At 38.1% G+C, this 21,327-nt stretch overlaps 1 protein-coding gene across 3 annotated transcripts in view; it reads left to right on the top strand.

The window, feature by feature from the left end:
- The window catches only part of LOC122396505 (protein phosphatase Slingshot), a 63,881-nt gene that overhangs the window by 22,983 nt on the left and 19,571 nt on the right, over window positions 1-21,327 (top strand). For all 3 annotated transcript variants that reach the window (XM_043394990.1, XM_043394992.1, XM_043394991.1), the window contains 3 exons: window positions 2,367-2,526; window positions 14,803-14,981; window positions 17,675-17,740. In XM_043394990.1, the coding sequence (XP_043250925.1) occupies window positions 2,367-2,526; window positions 14,803-14,981; window positions 17,675-17,740 (405 nt within the window). The remainder of the gene's footprint in view (window positions 1-2,366; window positions 2,527-14,802; window positions 14,982-17,674; window positions 17,741-21,327) is intronic.

Raw genomic sequence — 21,327 nt, 5'->3', positions numbered from 1 at the left:
TGACTGTTTGAAAATTGGACCATTTTTATGGAGTTTTTCTCATTTTGCGGGGTCAAGGGACAACTTTTTCAATATTGTTAGAATTCCTACATATTCTTTACCCAAATACGCGTTGTTTGCCGTTTGGAACATTAAAATCCTTCGATCCGTTCAGAAGTTATGACGTTTCAAAGATACTCAAGAAACTTTCGAGTGATATTTTCGGTGAGGAATTTTTTTCTCGAAAATGGTTAGGATTTCGAGGGTATGTGTAATGACCAAAAATAATTGTAATTGACTCCCGCAACCGAAGATAATTATTTTTAAAACGATTTGAAAAATTTCTTTTCGCCAAAAAATTTCAGTACCTACTCGATTTTTTTTCTCGAAAATGGTTACGATTTCGAGGGTATGTGCAATGACCAAAAATGGTTGTAATTGACCCCTGTAAATAAATATAATTTTTTTAGTATGATTTAACATTTTTTAATTTCGTCTAAAAATTACAGTACCTACTCGATTTTTTTTCTCAAAAATGGTTAGGATTTCGAGGGTACATGCAATGACCAAAAATGATTGCAATGGACCCTTGCAACCGAGAATAATTTTTTCAGTGCGATTTGAAAAATTTCTTTTCGCCCAAAAATTTCAGTACCTTCTCGATTTTTTTTCTCGAAAATGGTTAGGATTTCGAGGGTACGTGCAATGACCAAAATTCATTGTAATGGGCCCTTGCAACCGAAAATAATTTTTTCAGTACGATTTGAAAAATTTCACCTTCTCGAATTTTTGTCTCGATAGCATGGCAGGATTTCGAAGGTATTTCTTGACTTTTGTCCATTGCTGGACAAACAGTACGTATTTTCGGAACATTTTCGACTCCCTACGCTGCTCTTTATCGCACGAAAGCAATCACAACGGCTCTCGATAACGAAGATTGCGAAAGATCGAGCTGCCGAAGATAGATTTTCAGGTTTCTCTTTTCTCCGGTTACACGCGTGTAATCGCTACCCTCGTGAAAGAGAAACTTGCCATTGTATCGCTCGTTACCGGAAGCTTACGCGTATACAAAATGCCATGTGCGTCTCATTCGTTGGTCACTGCAACGAGAGTGCATATTTCGACCGAAACGCGTACGCTGTGTATCTCCATAGATGCTTAGACCTTGGGAGGAAATTACTGGGTCAAGCCTAAAGTGCAATTTTATTCGAAACAAAGTGGGCTTATTTTTATTTTTGATTCAACTTCTTAATTTTCTTTCGAGTTGCAAATTTTTCAATTAACAATTGTAGATGTTTATTTTATGGAACGATTAAATTTTGTATTCCTCTAATATGAAATTTTATTCGAAACAAAGTGGGCTTATTTTTATTTTTGATTCAACTTCTTAATTTTCTTTCGAGTTGCAAATTTTTCAATTAACAATGTGGATATTTATTTTATGGAACGATTAAATTATTTATTCCTCTAATACGAAATATTTCATAAGACGATGGAAGTTAATTTTTATTTTGAAGCTGTTATTTGAAGTTATTGTCAGCGTATCGCGTTTACCTGACTCTTGAAGCAACCGCTCTATTAATGGCGTCTTATTGTCCTAAATTGCCCCATTTGTCAGGTCGTTGAGATCGTAAAACAATATAAAGTTCCGTTTACAAGAATTAATTTGACCAGAGAATTATTTCTACCGTACAATGTCCTCCATTGTATCGAACAATTTCTGTAAAAGTATCCTTTCGTTGGCTTAGGTCTCCACTGTCCCATAAAAATATATTCTCGAAACCATAATCGACCCTGGACGAATAAAAGGGCAGTAAAGTGGTAACAGAGTGCATCGAAGAATTGTGTAATAGTTTACGACACCAATAATTCCAAGTATAACCCTTATTTAAATTCCTGTAGATTATTCAGACCTGTTCAATTGTAAATCTCATTTATATTGCTTTATTACTTTTAACAGATACGAGTATATATTTTATATATTTCAGCAGATTATTAACGCGTGTAAATTGTATTATTAGAATGGCCAAAATTGTTCGTACGGTTCTAAACATGCAAATAGTCAATTCATTCATTGGATAATAAATTTTACGTTATAATTTATAATCGATTCCCATCTTTGAGATAGCTTCGTAATTCCCATAAGAGCTAAATTTGTTCTTGAAATTTGTATTTTTTGCCTGTCGACTCATCGCTGCGCTAATTGCTATTTGATGCAAACTTGGTACTTGCATCCATAGTTATTTTTTTTAACAATAACCGCTATCTGTACCTCAGGCCCGGTGTTTCTGGTGTTTCTTTGAACCGTTAGCTCGTAATCGATCCGTCGATGCGTTGATTATCGTGAAATCTCGACTCACAGAACGCATTCCTTTGGTTTGTTACAGTCTGAGCGAATGCTACTTTGCAGGCAAGGGCGCGGCCCTGGTTCTACCCCCGAACGAAAGGGCCAGACCCTCAAGGAAGGTCTCCGCGGCAGGATGCGACATTCAACAGCACTTGCAGTCCATGTTCTACCTGCTCAGACCGGAGGAAACCTTGAAAATGGTGAGCAATTTTCAGATGATATCTCTCGATAACACTACCGGGGCGAAAAACACAAGAAAAACAGTTGTAAATAAAGGATACACGCTTCCAATTGGAACACATTGACCCTTCAACTACGACGCCCATGCTGCACATGCAGAAACCTGCGTTCCTATTTTTTTAACACGTGACTTTTTGAAAAACAGCTTTAAAGTTTCACGTCCAGTTGTTATACCTACGCGTGGTACATTTCAGCGGGCTATAACTTCGTCAATTTTCCGAATTTCAATTCAATATTTGGTAGATATATTTTCGAGACTACGTACTAAAAGACGATGCAAAAAAAAATTCGATTTTTTTAATCCCACAAAGTAGAATAGCAACTTAAAGTTTCACGTCCAGTTATGTATCCTTGCGCGTGGTACATTTCAGCAGGCTATAACTCCGTTAGTTTTCCGAATTTCAATTTAATATTTGGTAGATATATTTTCGAGACTACGTACTAAAAGACGATGGAAAGAAAAATTCGATTTTTTAATCCTACAAAGTAGAAAAACAGCTTTAAAGTTTCACGTCCAGTTGTTATACCTACGCGTGGTACATTTCAGCAGGCTATAACTCCGATAGTTTTCCGAATTTCAATTTAATATTCAGTAGATATATTATCGAGACTACATACTAAAAGACGATGGAAAGAAAAATTCGATATTTTTAATCCCATAAAGTAGAAAGGCAACTTGAAGTCTTACGTCCAGTTATATATCCCTGCGCGTGGTACATTTCAGCAGGCTATAACTTCGTCACTTTTCCGAATTTCAATTTAATATTCGGTAGATATATTTTCGAGACTACGTACTAGAAGACAGTGCAAAGAAAAAATCGATTTTTTAAATTCCACAAAGTAGAAGGGCAATTTAAGCGCCGAAAATGTCGATTCCCGCGAACGAACGAAACTCAGCGGCGTCTTGCAAAGCACCGGAAGTGGGCAGCGAACGGGTTAATGGTCGGCCGGGTCACTGACACTTTCCGCGTAAAAGGCTCGGCTAGAGGGCAAGTTGCATGCGTGGTTTTAAGTGCGAGCGTAAAAAGTAACGGGCCCTGCTGAAAAGCAGTCGACGAAACGACCTGTAGCGAATCATACCGTCCCCCTTACCTCGTTGTCCTTGTAGGGACCAGTTTCTCGTCCCAGACCGGCTCACAGAGGAATCCCGACAGCTTTAACGCGTGTCCCGTCCGGAATTATAATGTCATATTTCGCCTAGCAATAAACGGGACGGTTCGTCGAAAATTATTCTTCGTATTTTCGACCCCGATAACTGGCCGGAACACCTTCCGAAAACCAAATAGAACCGACTCGACGAGAGTAGTAGCGTCTCGAAGCCTTTGGATGACTAGATTCTTGGTAAATTATTATTATGATTTTAATTTTTGTTAACCCGTTAACTGTTTCCGGCTAGTTTCTGACGTCATGAAAAAAGTGATAAATTTTCGACGAATTACGAGTAATAAGCGGTGACAATTTGCAGTTTAAATAACAATTTTAGTGAAAAATATATTCGTAAACTTCGAAATGTTTGAAATATTTTCAGGTTCGACGAAATAGAGGGGACAAATAGAAGTTTATAAATAGTTGATATAAACAAAACCACATATAGTATGAATTATTTTTCAAAAGAGTATCGTTGTCGTTTATTAGTCATCGCTAAAGTGATTACAGATTCATATACAGGGTGTTCGGCCACCAGAGGGGAAGAAATTTTAATGGGAGATTCTAGAGGCCAAATTAGGACGAAAATCAAGAACATCAATTTCGTGATTTAGGTTTCGTTAAAAAGTTATTAACAAAATTAAATTGAAAAATTCCAAATCTTTCTGGAAAAATTCTTTTCGGTTACAGGGGTTAATTACAACCATTTTTGGTCATTGGGCATACCCTCGAAATCCTACTCAGTTTCGAGAAAAAAATTCGAGTAGCAACTGAAATTTTTGGACGAAATTAAAAAATGTCGAATCATACTAAAAAAATTATATTTAGTTACAGGGGTCAATTATAACCATTTTTGGTGAATAGACATACCCTCGAAATCCTAGTCACTTTCGAGAAAAAAATTCCAGAATGTGTGAAATTTTTAGACAAAATTAAAAAATTTCAAATCGTTTTGGAAAAATTATATTCGGTTACAGGGGTTAAATAAAACCATTTTTGGTCATTATACCTACCCCCGAAATCCTATCCGCTTTCGAGAAAAAAATTCAATAAGTAGACAAATTTTTCGTCGAAATTTAAAAATTTCAAATCATTGTAAAAAAATTATTTTCTGTTGCGGGGGTCAATTACGATCATTTTTGGTGAATAGATCTACCACCGAAATCCTACTCATTTTCGAGGAAAAAATTCGAATATGTGCCTAAATATTTCAGCGGAAAAAGAATTTCAAATCGTTCTGGAAAAATTATAATCAGTTGTGGAGGTCAATTACAATCATTTTTGGTGAATAGACATACCCCCGAAATCCTACCCAGTTTCTAGAAAAAAATTCGATAAGGTGTGAAACTTTAAACGTTAATAACTTTTTAACGAAGCCTCCATCAACAAATTAGTATTCTCGATTTTCGTCTTATTTTGGCCTCAATAAGTTGGGAAAACTATTTCCATCAGCATCGGTAACAAAAATGCCTAAAAAAGTTAATATTTTGTTGTATTAAATAAAATTTCACTTCTTTCGGTATTATAACTCTATAATTTTTATTGGACCGTTCAATGCAGTGTTCCAAGCTCTACAAAAAAGTATTAAAGTATTTATGCCGTAAACCCAATATTTAAAGAGTTATAACAATTAAAAGTTAAATTATTTTCACTTCAAAGCGGTATTGCTCTTGAATTATCAAATCTATGGCATAATCACCTTAATATTATTTAAATATCCGTAACAATAAAATTAAAATAAAATTCCTGGATTGGATAAACTATATAATAATTCTCAAATGGAGAAACACGTTGAGGAATCGATTGTATACTCGAAAGTCCGGTTCACCAGACACCGTTCATGGCGATGAACGCATAATGCACGACTATGTATACCGAGTGTCACGTGCGCGTGACAGCAGCCGTCAAAGTGTCGCTGAAAACTGGCGTTCGAATTGGAACATTATACGTAAGTACTGTCACCGGTCTCGCGCGCGCACGGCGACCTAAAACTTTCCACGTGGGATCGATCCGAGTCACCGGGTGTCGCTGGAACTATCGCGAAGTGGGCTAAAGGCGACCCACATGCGCGGGTCGTCGGCGAACACGATGCATCGAGGTCGTGGCCGATGAGAAACGAGCGCTTCCGCTCGAGAGCCGACTTAAGACGACTGGTTTACACGACTAGTTTTTTTTTTTTCTTTCTCCCCCATCAATGGGATCGGGACTTCCTTCTGCGAGACGTTTTTTATTTTAATATTTTTGCATTCCTGCTGGACTTTGTTAAAAAATGCAAATCGAGTTCTCCGCCGAAAAACGCGTTTCTTTATGTTCTCTTTGGTATTTTTTTTAAATATTTTTGCATTCCTGCTGGACTGTTAAAAAACGTAAATCGAGTCTTCTACCGAAAAACTATTATTATACTATACTACTATATTCAACTTCTCAACTGCTCCCTCTATCTCTAGCTCACCGACACATACACAAAGCTTACATGTGTTTCATGAGAAAACAATTACCCGTATAAAATGTGTTACATTACATTACAGACTGATCTATAATCAATAAGTAATTCACCACGTGGCGATCGATTACCTGCTCTACTTTGTCGACAGAAGTGAGATTTACAATTATTGGAAATTTATTGGAAATTTTACAAGTACAAAATCAAGATTGCATCGAGAAAAGGAAACTTTCACGATTAACGCGTTTGAAGATTAAAGAGAACACGTGGAAAATGGTACAGAAAGGTCGAAATAAAGTTACTTTTGAAATTGATTTTCTGGAAATGGCACGTGTGGCTCTTTTCCCATCCAACGCCTCAATTTCGAGAGCTGTTTTATTTCTGCTAATCGGACCGGTTCAGCAGATGGAACAATCGAATCGCTGGCCGCTGTTGCGAGCGTCTCGAGAACTCTAATTTCAATATTCGAACGACCCTCCGAACGAAACTGGGCTATCGCGGCACTCGAACGCGCTAAAACGGGTTTTACGACCAGCTTCTGGCCACCATCGCGTCCTCTTTTCGCCTCTTTTTCCATTTGCCTTGCTACGCCAAACAATGAGGCTCTCCTCTTCGACAAAATTCTCTCTTCCCTGGGTAATTTTTTCATCCGAAAAACTTGTCTAGCCACTTGAAATTTAACGAATTATTCCTATTATTTGAAAGTAGAAAACTGGCAACTGAGCGTTTTAAGTCACATGCACCTTGTTGGTTATTAGTGACCACAATTGGGTTACCTAGTGGAACTGATCATATTTAGAGCAATTGGTATACTTTAATGTCTTTTAATAAGTTTCAAACATATTTTTTGCATGAGTCTATTTCTCGTAGGATCGTTAGTGAATTTTGTAGCTTATGTTGAATCCTCTTTATATTGTATTTAGGGCAAGTTGTCAAGATGTGTTCAACTGGCAACTTTGTTTCGTTCCTATTTTTCAATTTATTTTTATCACCTTAACCGCCATGACAGTTTTCCATGTCCAAAGATATCCTCAACATTTGTTGAAATTATAGCGTGAAACATAGAAATGCTCGATAATTCGATGGTGAATTTGTTATTTTAGAATATTTCAAATTTAAATAGCGTTCTTTACAATTTTGTAAATATTGTAATATGTTGGGTGTTGAAAGTGACGGTCACCGGTGACCACCGTGACAATGAACGTGTTAATTCAGTTACAGAGGGATTTTGCACAGAGTACAGAGTATTTTCTGCGAACGTTTCTCTCATCGATAATACCGAATCCAGCAGGAATAACGAAATTCGCGAGACGGTGATTACATAAACGATTATATCACGGCAGGTTGGTCACGGTCCGCGACGAAACAACTGGTCCGCGAACTTTAGCGATTCCGTTTGCTGACAAAAGGCACGGTTTTGCAATCGGGCCGTGTCAAAATGTGCACGCGTTCCCTCCTGATATAATCGCGATTGCTCAACGCGAGACAAAATTATGGCCACGGTTGCGTAAAGACGACTCGCCCCGTAAATCCGATGAAATCTCGCCTCCGTAACCGGGCAAAACAGTCAATTATTATTTGACACCGGTTTTCTGCTTTTTTGCTTTTTACTTGGATTAAAAAACTTTATTCCTAACATATACATGGTGTTTTCGACCAACCTTGGGAAAAATTTTAACTGAGGATTCTAGGGGCCAAAATAAGACGAAAATCAAGAATACCAATTTGTTGATGGAGGCTTCGTTACAAAGTTATTAACATTTCAAGTTCCGCCAGTACTGAATTTTTTTCTCGAAAACTAGTAGGATTTCGGGGGTATGTCTATTGACAAAAAATGATTGCAATTGACCCCCGTAACCGAAGATAATTTTTTTACAATGATTTGGAATTTTTTAATTTCGACGAAAAATTTGTCCACTTATTGAATTTTTTTCTCGAAAGTGGGTAGGATTTCGGGGGTATGTCTATTGACCAAAAATGATTGTAATTGACCCCCGGAACAGAAAATAATTTTTTTACAATGATTTCAAATTGTTGAATTTCACCGAAAAATTTGTCAACTTATTGAATTTTTTTCTCGAAAATGCGCAAGATTTCGGGGGTATGTCTGTTCACCAAAAGTGATTGTAATTGACCCCCGCAACCGAATATAATTTTTTTACAATGATTTAAAATTTTCAATTTCACCGAAAAATTTGTCCATTTCTTGAATTTTTCTCTCGAAAATGCGCAAGATTTCGGGGGTATGTCTATTCACCAAAAATATTAGTAATTGACCCCCCAACCCGAAAATAATTTTTTGACAATGATTTGTAATTTTAAAATTCCGCCAAAAAATTTATCCACTTATTGAATTTTTTTCTCGAAAATGCGCAAGATTTCGAGGGTATGTCTATTCACCAAAAATATTAGTAATTGACCCCCCAACCCGAAAATAATTTTTTGACAATGATTTGTAATTTTAAAATTCCGCCAAAAAATTTATCCACTTATTGAATTTTTTTCTCGAAAATGCGCAAGATTTCGGGGGTATGTCTCTTCACCAAAAATGATTATAATTAACCCCCGCTGCCGAAAATAATTTTTCCAGAACGATTTGAAATATGTAAATTTAATTGTTAATAACTTTTTAACGAAGCCCCCATCAACAAATTGGTATTCTCGATTTTCGTCTTATTTTGGCCCCTAGAATCCCTCATTAAAATTTCCCTCAGGCTTCACCGAACCCTCTGTATAATTGTTTGAAAGTTTCTATTTCGAAGCTGCAATTATTTTTCCACCAACCTGATATAATTATTCAAGCTTTTATGCACGATGGAATTGAGGAGGACACCTGTGCAACTGGAACGAACATTCTCGGATGATCCCGGAGCGTATCTTGCAGAACTGGCGTCGTTTCACCGATCCGTTTATTAGCCCGATAAAAACTCGTTAGTCGAGTCGTGGTCAGATTGTACGTAAAGCTCGAGATAGAAAGAAGTCTACTTTAAAACAGGTTGCGCGTCGAATTGACGGACGAACAACGCTTGGCTGCTTTATAGTATCCGTTCTACCCAATGAGAATTCTCCTGGATATTAATTTATATCCGGACGAATGTCGTAAACTCGTAGTTTTTTAATTGCCCCCATAGAGACTGATGGAAACTAGGGTAATACCTTCCAATTTACAAAATGGTCTCGTCATTGTATTATACAACAAATACAGTTCCTATCATTGGTACACTGCAATGATGATTTGCTATAAATTTAAAGAAACTGGTCTCTTATCAATTTTTTCCAGCTATTTTTACCAAATGTGGTACTCTTTTTCACGAAGTAGTTTTTTTTTTTAATAGTAATTTTTAATTGTAATTATAATATCGATAGAGAGGTATAATATAGATAGTATAAAGTAATGTCAGCAATATCCATCCCAAAGTAGTTCTATTTGACCGCGCCCCAACGTTGCTCCACTTTGAACACCCTGTATATGACGGTGTCGTCAGCAAAAAGTGCAATTTTAGTTTTCGTCAATTTTTGGTACGTCGTTGAGGTTGGTTTCAAATAACTATGGTCCTAATACAGATTCTTGGGGAACACTCTAATCTCCATTTTGTTAGACACTGTTGGGACAAGAACCAGTGTTTTCAACGTGGGGCACATCCGTTGACAAGCTTTCTTTTTAATGTATTCAAACATCTAACTAGAAAAAAAAATATCGTATTCGTCTACTGTAATGGTGGATTCGTTTCGCTAAATAAAAATAAAACGCTTGTTTCATATGAATTGTTGGTTTTTCAAACTGGTATAAATCCAATTTTTCAACCATTCAACCCCTTGCCTTACCATTTAATTTCCAACCATCATTGTAAGGCTAAAGCTTTAAATAGTTGGATTAAAATTGGATTAATACCAGTTTAAAAAACCAACAGTTCATAAGAAACAAGCGTTTTATTATTTACTCATCGAAACGAATCACTATTACAGTATACACAAATACACGATCTCTTTTTTCGTAGCAAAGCTGTCGGAAGGCAGCTTTTAACATTTTCACTGGATGCGTTAATCGTATCGACTCGTGTGCAATTATACAATACCGTTACATGTACGCCACGATGCCTGGGAACATGATTCAACAACGCTTTTACGTACGAGCCCAATTTTTCTCACGATCGAGAAACCAATCGGAGGTCAATAAAACTAAAAACGCGAAGCCATTAATTGGGAAAACAGATTTGGCTCGCGCAACGAAAACGATTCTTCCGTTCGACAACTTTCACCGCGCGATTCAAAGGTCGAAGGAACAAAAGACCTTTGTAGAAAGGGATAGAATTTAGTAACGAGGGGGGGTCTGTTCGCAGACCTAAAGAGAAAGTACAAAGAGGTTACCACCACCGCATTCGTCGACATTAAGGCGTTATTGGAGGGACGCGAGTGGTCTCGTCCGCTGGAAAACGAATTAGCCATAATTAAGCACGGCGACAGTAGGTTAAAAACATGGCTGTGCTCACCTAAGCTGCTGTCACGACATCCGATAAACTTGCCCTACTTTCGAAACGGTTAACAGAACGCTTTGTAAGCGTGAAACTGATTCGACGCGAGCGAACTCGACACCTTTTAATACCGAGTCAGGAACAACGCTTTCGCGACTAACTTTCGGTTTTCATTGTACGCGTTTTTATCAATTTTTTCGCAAATTGAAGAAAAATGACAAACCTCGCAGCAAAAAGCTTGATATTTCAAAGAAAACAAGACTTGTATTCGTTTTTGCATTAAAAATGATGTTTATTTCCGTGATTTTAACCTACTTTTAAATTCATCCATGATTACAGCATTGAAACAGTTTTATATTTTATCTTTATTTCCTTCGTTACCGAAAATGATCATTTCGTGGATCACTCGAAACTCCATATTTGACGGGACGCCAAAGAAATTGCACAGAATCGAACAAAATTTGTTTACAAACAAGTCTTGAAACATCAGCTGTGACAATATACATGCAAGAGGAATACGATAGAAGATATTTAAATCTATCGTAGTCCTCCTGAAACACATTTTGAACTAGCTACGTAGTGCGCATGCCTGGAGATCAAGATGGCGGCGGAGTGATAGGAGCAGAGGAAAGAAAGAAGAGTCGAATTGGCTAGGATTATCTGAAGAAAAAGTCGCTCTTTCTCACACAAATCTACATGAAATAATAGCTTTAATTTAATAAAATTTTAATCTTGCGTTTACAGCGAAACTCAGTTAGTTATTATTTCATTTAAGATAAATGAAAGATCGAAGGGATAAACTTATTATATACAATATAATGAGAATACGGTTTAGAATAAAGTTGGCTGGTTAAAAATGCAATTAACCTAATAGATTAGAAATAAAATAAAAGTGACAAGAAACAAACATGGCGTTTGACTGATATTCAAATTTAAAGGTACATTTGTACAATCCTGTGCAAAAAGGGCGTAGAGTAATCCGCAAGCCTGATCTCCTAGTGTTGCTAAAGTGGCGAGTTTCCACGCGATTCGATGCAACCTAGAAACGTCGAAACGTGATCTCTGTTTTCGCAGTGAAATTGCTACGGGTTCGATGCGTGCCCTCTATACGAACAAGCATCCTCGATCCACACACACGAACATGGTGTTCGAGTGTTGATCGGCGCGCGTAGGACTCGATTGCAGCAAGCAACGAAGCGATCGTGTGAATTTATCATCGATCTAGATAGAAAGGGAAACAGAAAGACCGTTCGAGGAACCTTTTGGCTCGCTGCTCCCCCTTTTCGTGACAATTCGCTTTCGTTTCACGACATCATATCGATAACACACACGTAGAAATGCGCGCTCGCGTGTGGAATCCACACATCGTCGATCGCGAAACACTTTCACGGTGACCTTTCGCGATTCCTTCGTGGGATCCTTGTGACTCGGGGAATTGAACGATCTAGGCGAGCTTCCTCTTGATCACGGTTCAGATATCGAGGCTTTGCACCACCGACCATAACTGTAGTACCACCTCAACGCAACAAAAGCAATTGTAGAATCGAATCTTGTGAATTTATATTCGCTAAAAATTCCCCGAGAAATTTGGCTGAAATTCTTTCGGATCTTCTCGCGCCCCCTTAACAGTTGGACGATTTGCAAACACACGGAGCCTCTGTCCGTTACCTGAAGGAACATGGGGAAAAAACTGGAGACGGTTTGAAGTAGCTGGGCAAATGCGACCTTAGGTAACTCGTCTCGCGTTAATCTTGGCTCGCCCTCTTCAAGGCCGTACGTACGGACCAAGAGGCACTGAAGATATTCGTACACGAGACGACGTTGTAGCTACACTTTCGAGTGCCGTCTGAGTGCAGAAGAAACGTCTGGAGATTTTATCGTCCGCCAAACTGCGGATCTCGTGCTTCGATGTCGGACTCTCCGTTTCGATGTCCACGATAGTGTTGGCGTTCGATGATAACTACGAGTCGGGGAAGCATTTGTACGCCTCGTAGTATTTTTAATACTTTATCGACTGGTAACCTAGGAAAATGGACAATTTTATTAGATTCAATTACCCTGTAATAAGCGAACAATGTAGTAAGTTGTAAAAGTTTTATTTAATATTTCTATGGATATATACATCGTTCAAAAATGGTTGGAAGAAATTATTAAACTAAAGGGAGGATCCACTGATCACCAATTAAAAAACTATAGTTAATAAGTTTGTGTCTCGATCGTTAAAACAGTTTGATGTGTTAAAAAAAATTCTGTAGGGTCGATAACGTAGAGTCAACCCCGCTACCGGTCGGTAAAGTGTTCAGATACTCGTGTCTCGATCGGTAAAATAGTTTGATGTGTTCAAAAAAATTCTGTAGGGTCGATAACGTAGAGTCAACCCCGCTACTCGGTCGGTAAAGCGTCGAGAACTTTGGATAATTTATTTTTCCTCGTCTTTACTGCGGATCCTTTTGTTTTCGGTGTACATGGCCGCCATTATGGTCCCGCGACACTCGATTAAACGCAGTGGTACGTTTCCTTTAACATCGTTTAATGAATTCTTGATTAATATGTCCTGCGTTTCTACAAATAGTTATTTAACGAGACTCGGATAAACGTTCACTGCGGAAACATTTTATTTCTCGAAAAATAATATAAACGCTCGCCTGCGTCGAATAAAGAACGTGTTTTAGAAAGTGGAGTACACGCTTTGTTTTTTGCGCTTCGACAGCTCCTTTTAAATGAAATTCAGCGACCTGTAACTTCATGTCATTCAAGGCAAAAGCAATTATGCTAGTTTGCACGAGATAATCGCGATGATTTATCTTTTTTTTTATATAGAACTAGTATAATTGGTATAATTTATGTAAATAACTTTGTGATATTGATTTAATATTAATTTCTATGAATTGCCTAAAATAATTTAAAAAAAAAATAACGATACAAACGCAAATTTTGTTCAACTTTAATGTTGAGAACAACCAAAACAGTGTTGGATTTTTAACTCAACGAACGTTTGAATATACTTGAAGATATTTTAGTTTCTTTGTATCTTTGTATCCTCGTGTACCAACGTCGATAAGTACAGTTTCCTTATCGAGGAATCTTAACAGTATCAGGAAATGATAAAAAAAACTATTACTGTTGGGCTCGCAGACCGAGAAATTTATTCGGTTACGACAAAAAGGTCGGTGGTTGATTAACAAAACGGTGTAAGCACTTAAGTGCACAACTTTTTTGTACGTTCATGCTTCGCGTAATTCCGGAACGACTTTTAACGAGTTTCAGAAACCATACTTGGGATCCAAAGGTGTGTAAAACTCGGAAATGTTGCAGTACGGTTTTAGTTTTCGACCTACGGTAACGAGCATAACTGAACCAATAATCAAAAGTGTTGTACAGGGAGTTCAAAATGAGACGAAATTAAACTCAAAATTCAAAAATTCCAAATCATTCTAAAAAAATTATTTCTAGGTTCTGGAGTTAATTACAATCATTTTCGGTCATTACACATACCCTCGAAATCCTACCCACTTTCGAGAAAAAAATTCAATAAGTGGACAAATTTTTCGTCGAAATTCAAAAATTTCAAATCATTGTAAAAAAATTATATTTACTTACAGGGGTTAATTACAATCATTTTTGGTCATTACACATACTCTCGAAATCCTACCCAGTTTCGAGAAAAAAAATCGAGTAGGTGCAGAAATTTTTGGCCAAAAAAAAATTTTTCAAATCGTTCTAAAAAAATTATATTTAGTTACAGGGGTTAATTACAATTATTTTTGGTCATTACACATACTCTCGAAATCCTAACCAATTTCGAGAAAAAAAATCGAGTAGGTGCAGAAATTTTTGTACAAAAACAAATTTTTCAAATCGTTCTAAAAAAATTATATTTAATTATAGGGGTTAATTACAATCATTTTTGGTCATTGCACATACCCTCGAAATCGTAACCATTTTCGAGAAAAAAATTCGAGAAGATGTGAAATTTTTCGACAGAGTTAAAAAAAATCGGTTGATTTTTGCGCCCAATTAGAAGCTAGTGTGTATCGTAAAAATGATAAATTACCATGCCTCTCAATTATTGTTGGTTCTGTTATGCTCCTTACTGTAGGAGCAAAGATCGAAAAAGTAGATTCACGTAGGTTCTCTATTTTCTTTCCTCTTCTAACTCTGTATTCTGATTTCAGGCAGTGAAACTCGAGTCGGTGCATCAAGGGAGGACGCGATATTTGGTGGTCGTGTCCTGTACGGGGAGGCAAGATGCCGAGGAGAGTTGCCTTCTTGGTATCGATTGTCACGACAGGGCGACCGTAGGTCTGGTACTTCGGGTTCTGGCCGACACTGCCATTACTCTCGACGGCGACGGGTACGTTGACTGTTTTTCAGCTATTTCCCAGAAACATAGAAACCTGGTAATTTCGTTGGGAGAACGCATGGTTTTGTGTATCGGTGCATACGCACGGTGTGAATCATATTTAGATAGCGCGCCATGCGAAAGCTGGATTCGGTGCAACCACCTGTAAAGGTTGGCCGTATGAGTAACGTTGTTGAAACTCCGGCCTCTCCGGAGTCCCAACTCCATCGCGAATAATAGGAATGCAAATCGCCGTTAGCGATGCACCGACCGATTCCTGCGTACGCTCCGGACGAAACGAACCAGTCGAGAAACGGTATGACCCTAGTCGATGGCTCCGCGACTGCAGGCACGACCTTCCACCGTGACCTTGGGGAGGCTCACCTGTCAAGTAGGCTTGTTCTAACGTGGCCGTACTGCGAACGCGCTCCATTTCCCTACGCCCGTATTGCCCGAGCGAAAGAGAGTGGCGGCGGCCTTCGTGTTCACCTTTACACACCGGTAGCCAAATGCGTTTCTCGATCTGAGACTCCCAATGTACCGTTCGCGAGCAACGCGTCTCCTTCCCGTGCTTTTCTCGAAAACCTACGGTGAATACCTCTAACATTCGGGCACTAAACAATTTCTACTTTGTCCCATTGTAATTTTAGTCACGATAAAGAATAGAAACTATTAATTCTAAATTACATTAGTGTATAGGGGTCTGGTTGATAAAAGAATAAATTTTATTTATACAGTGCGTTCGACCAACCCTGGGGAAAATTTTAACGGGGGATTCTAGAGGCCAAAATAAGACGAAAATCAAGAATACTAATTTGTTGATGGAGGCTTCGTTAAATAGTTATTAACGTTTCAAGTTCAGTTAGTATTGAATTTTTTTTCTCGAAAATGCGCAGGATTTCGGGGGTATGTCTATTCACAAGAAATGATTGCAATCAACCCCCGGAACTAAAAATATTTTTTCCAGAATGATTTGAAATTTTTTTCCCCCGTCGAAAAATATCACATTCTCGAATTTTTTTCTCGAAAGTGGGTAGAATTTCGGGGTTATGTCTATTCACCAAAAATAATTCTAATCGGTCCCTGTAACTAAATATAATTTTTTTAGTGTGATTTGAGATTTTTTAATTTCGTCCAAAAATTTCAGTACCTACTCGAATTTTTTTCTCGAAACTGGGTAGGATTTCGAGGGTATGACCAATGACCAAAAATCGTTGTAATTAACCCCTGTAACCGAAAATAATTTTTCCAGAAGGATTTGAAATTTTTTAATTTTGTCGAAAAATTTCACACATTCTCGAATTTTTTTCTCGAAAGTGGGTAGAATTTCGGGGTTATGTCTATTGATCAAAAATAATTCTAATCGGTCCCTGTAACTAAATATAATTTTTTTAGTGTGATTTGACATTTTTTAATTTCGTCCAAAAATATCAGTACCTACTCGAATTTTTTTCTCGAAACTGGGTAGGATTTCGAGGGTATGTCCAATGACCAAAAATGGTTGTAATTAACCCCTGTAACCAGAAATAATTTTTTTAGAACGATTTGAAAAATTTTTGACAACTCTAATATACGTATTTCAAAATAGTTTTTTTAAATTTTTACGAGTAGAAAATATAATATTGAATCAATGGAGGCTACAGGAGAAATCTGACGACGGAATTGGTTTTTGGAAATGAGCATCGAATTTGCGTTTATAGAGTAACCAGTAGCTCGAGGTTCGCGTGGTTTTCCACAAGTTGGGGCTTTTACATAATGCGTAATTAACGGTTATACCAGATGTGCAGTGCGTGTCGTAACGCGCCTGCAAGCGAGTAGTTGCGTTACCGTTGCAATTGCAATCGCAATCGCAATTGCAATTGCGAGTAGGGAGTTGGGGGTTTGCTCGTCCGCGTGACAATCGTGCTTCGAACAGCGAGATCGAGATTTTTGAATGATCGTCGTGTCTGCCAGAGACACGTAATAAACAAGCACAGCCTCTGCCAAAGGATTCCCGGAGAGCAGAGGCGTTCCCTAGGTTGCCTACCGCCATCTTGGATTCCCCTTCCACCCCGATGCCAAAAGATTATTTTCGCTCGATTACTACTTATTTTTACTCCTCGTCTCTACGAGCAAAGTAAACACTCTTGACAAACTTTTTTAGAAGAAAATATTGTATCAGCAGTGTTCGTGGAATTAAAAAAATTATAAAATGGTACCTAACGTGGCTGGTAGTAATATCTTTCAAAGTAAACACTCAATAGTTTCAAAATTAAGGTATTAATTCCGTAACCCCCTTGCGTTAATTTAATTACAACTTTTCAAACGTGTACCATTAAATTTTTAATTTGAAGGGGGAGAAATATATTCAGACTGTGCCCCCCCCCGTTCGATATCGTGTAATTTATCGCGACATCGTGGCTCACGCGATGAATTTTGAGTTTCGTTTGTCCAGAAAACGAAGGTTCGATCTTCCGTAGATTTCTTTGCGAGTGCAGAGCATCCCCGAATGATCGAGTGTTGTTTTACGAACAGGGTGAAAAACGTAACGAGCTATACGCGCTCAAAAATAGCATCGAGTTGAATACAACGGTGAAGTCGATTCCTCACGGTTAGCAATAAAATAGCTCGTCGATACAATAGGTTCTCGCCACCCTGTACAAGACGATACTCGAACGTTCCGAGTGGTTCAAACTTTTAATTCCTTTGTCTGTTTTTCGTTGCAGAGGCTTCAGCGTCAGCGTTTGCGGCCGACAGCACATCTTCAAGCCGGTCTCGGTGCAGGCAATGTGGTAAGTCACGTTGTAAAATAAAAATAGTCGCATCGACTGCGGGGAACGTATTACCAAACATGGCGGACGCTTCGGGACACTCGTTACGAACGATAGTAGATTAATATCGAGACCCACGGTCAGTGATTACGTCCCTCGAAGTGTTTTAAACGTTCCTTTATCAGATTCGTGCATTTTGCTTATTGTTAGAGTTCGATTTACTTTCGAATCAGATAAATAAGATTTAGGGTATTTGTTGGGGTTTTGTAATGAGCTGACACATTCGATATAACTGTTATTTAGAAGTAAATTAAACACGTGTGCATACAAAGGCGATGCGTACTCTCAGGGAGACATATTTGACAACGACAGAAAAACAAAACAATATGTTCCTATCGATAACGACCATCATCGATTCTCTAACGGTATTCCATTGGGAAAAATGGTAAATAATATTTGCAGGTAAAATGGAACGTAACTTTTTGAGAATATTTTATATCCAGTTGTCGAATTGTTTACTAAGTTACTTTTAATCTTGGAACGTCGCGGGGCTGTTGACACGTTATCATTTCACAGCGATTTATGCAACCGGTCGCATATAGGTTATCAAATTTAGGTTAAGCGTTTCGGAATGCACACGTTGCTCAATCATGCGACTGCCAGTAGAATGATTCCGTGCGAATAAATGTAGCGAGAAAATGTTCTTAAAAGTGTGAAAAAAATTTAAATATTTCTAATGTTTAAAACTTGAAAGAAAATAGATAATAAAGTTTAAATAGAATTATTCGAATTTGATATATAGTAAAATTCGAGAAATGTTTACGTTCGTCGAGGTATCGGTGAAATTATTATAAACAAAAACACGTTCGAAGTAGTAATTGCAAGTTGTCTGGTTCCTCTTTTCCCTCTTTTTTTCTCGAGCGCATGCGCGTCTTTGAATGCGTTTCTCCGGCGCAGAATCCGCACGCGTGATTTACGAAGCGTACGAAACTCGAAATTTCCTATCAAATTACCACTTTCTTTCCGTACTGTTGCTTCATTACTCGTCGCGTTACCTAACGCGCTGCGAGAACATTACGAATCGACAGTACAGCGACAGCAGTGAAAGTAACCGGAGAACGTGAAATATACACATCCCAGCGTTGCCCACCTGCACTTGAAGCTCCAGTCTCCACGTCGGTGATCGTTAATTACTCGCGGATATATCCTAGAGGTGGCGGGATAATTATTTATACACATCTAAGATACAATAAGCAGCTTTCGATTCGTTGGAAAGATCCGTAAACTGCTCCTAAACGCCAGAGAAAATTATAATACCCCTTTAGGATTGCTGGAATCAACGACATAGGGAGGATCAACCCTATAACGTACGATTTAATTACAAATACTTTGTTCGAACATTTCGATTTTGTTTAAATTCGTTCGGTACACTCGATGTTCAGAAAAAATTTAATAAGGGATTTTAGAGGCAAAAATAAGACGAAAATCAAGAATACCAATTTGTTGATGGAAGCTTCGGTTAAGAGTTATTAACAATTAAATTCGAAAATTTCAAATCGGTCTGGAAAAAATATTTTCGGTTACGGGGGTCAATTAGAATCATTTTTTATCATTAGACATACCCCCGAAATCCTACCCACTTTCTAGAAAAAAATTCGAGAAGGTGTGAAATTTTTCGACAGGAAAAAAAAATTTCAAATCATTGTAAAAAAATTATTTTCGTTTGCGGGGGTCAATTACGATCATTTTTTATCATTAGACATACCCTCGAAATCCTACCCGTTTTCGAGAAAAAAATTCTAGAAGGTATGCAATTTTACGACGGGAAAAAAAATTTCAAATCATTCTGGAAAAAATATTTTTAGTTCCGGGGGTCGATTGCAATCATTTCTTGTGAATAGACATACCCCCGAAATCCTGCGCATTTACGAGAAAAAAATTCAATACTGGCGAAACTTTAAACGTTAATAACTTTTTAACAAAGCCTCCATCAACAAATCGATATTCTTGATTTCCGTTTTATTTTGGCCTCCAGAATCTCCCATTAAAATTTTTCCCAGTAGTGTCGAACCAATATTTAGATTATTCAAGTCGGAAGAATAGAAAATGGCGGACATATAATATCGAAGATGAAAATATATTATCACTCGGGCAAGGGGCGAAGGAAAGCATAGAAATAATTTGTATAATTCACGACGCTTTATCTACCAGATATTTGCAGTGTCGAATCAGTATTTAGACTATTCTATTGCGTCGAAAGAATAGAAAATGGCGGGCGTGTATAATGTCGAAGATGAAAATTTGGGTGTCGAGAATGCTCGATCTTTTATGTGATTGGGTAGAGGGGAATAATGGAGCGTTGCAGAGTCTGTTTGGGGGGTGGAAGCAACGTTTCAGGGTTACATAGTACAATTCGGTATAGTGACCATTCGTCGCGCCGCGCCCATAAATGGCGCGAGCGGTGGTCCATGGTCGCAAGCAACCAACCCCACCACATTGACGGTCGAGTCGACCGAGGCTTCTCCAAAAATAGGACGACGACAACGTCAACGACGATAGACCGACAGAGTTCTCGGTGCCGTAACGATAAGGTAAAAGACCCAATAGTTGGACGTGTAAGGCGCGGACCAAACGCCATTTAATTTTCTCCGCCATAGAGCACAAATCAAATTCTATTCAACACTAAACCTACCGGTATTTTCCTCATACCTGTTCTCATAAATGTCTACCATGTCTGCAAGCTCGCGCACTTTCAGTCAACGATTGTTCAATACCGTTTTGCTTGTAGATTTTCTTCACCATTTTCGGTATGGTCGCTTCATTTGCTCGTCCACCGCGGTGTTCCTATTGGCAGCTCGTATGGCCTCGTTTAAACTCTGCCAATATTTTATCGTTGCAAACGAAGGAACAGACTCCCTTAGAGCAGAATCTAGCTCAATTTCGATATTGGTTGGACCGCGAGACCTTCCAAATGAAACAACGATGACCAATTTTCCCCATGTTTACAAATTCACTGAGAGCCTTCGCTATCAACCCTTTGCACTCCTATGTCGAGTGTGATTCGACGTAAATTTTTATCTGAGGAGCTTCTTCGTCAAACTCCCACTCACCATTTCTTCAAGCCCAAACCAAAGAGATATCGTACACTTGAAAGTTACAAAACACAACAACAGTATAAATAAAACAGATATTTTATCAGGTAAATTAACAAAAAATAAAAGACTTAAAAGCTTTGGGAGCTGCTGGTAACAAGATTGAAATATAATTCGGAGTGTAAAGGGTTAATCGCTGTCGATCGAATATCGAACAATGTAGCGTCTTCAAGCTTGAAACCTGAGCTCTGCAAGGATGGTACTTTCCCGACCATAGTCATTTTTTTTTAAAGAATAACCGCCATCTATACCTCAGGTACAGGCCAGGTACTTCTGTGACCACTCTCGTACTATAACAATCTACCGTGATCTTATTTAAACTCTAAATAATAGAATCGTTGAGCAACTTTGTCGAAGGGTTGTCGGTATCAGATATGTACGTCAACGACCGTCGAAAGCGAACGTATTTAGAGAGGAAGCGGATGAATAAATGGGGGACTGTCGAACGTAATTAGA

The sequence above is a fragment of the Colletes gigas genome, unplaced genomic scaffold (genome assembly GCF_013123115.1).
Source record: "Colletes gigas isolate AHSC1104 unplaced genomic scaffold, ASM1312311v1 Colletes_gigas_Sc00007, whole genome shotgun sequence".
NCBI classification, from domain to species: Eukaryota; Metazoa; Arthropoda; class Insecta; order Hymenoptera; family Colletidae; genus Colletes; species Colletes gigas.
This window is presented reverse-complemented; position numbering and strand designations above follow the sequence as displayed.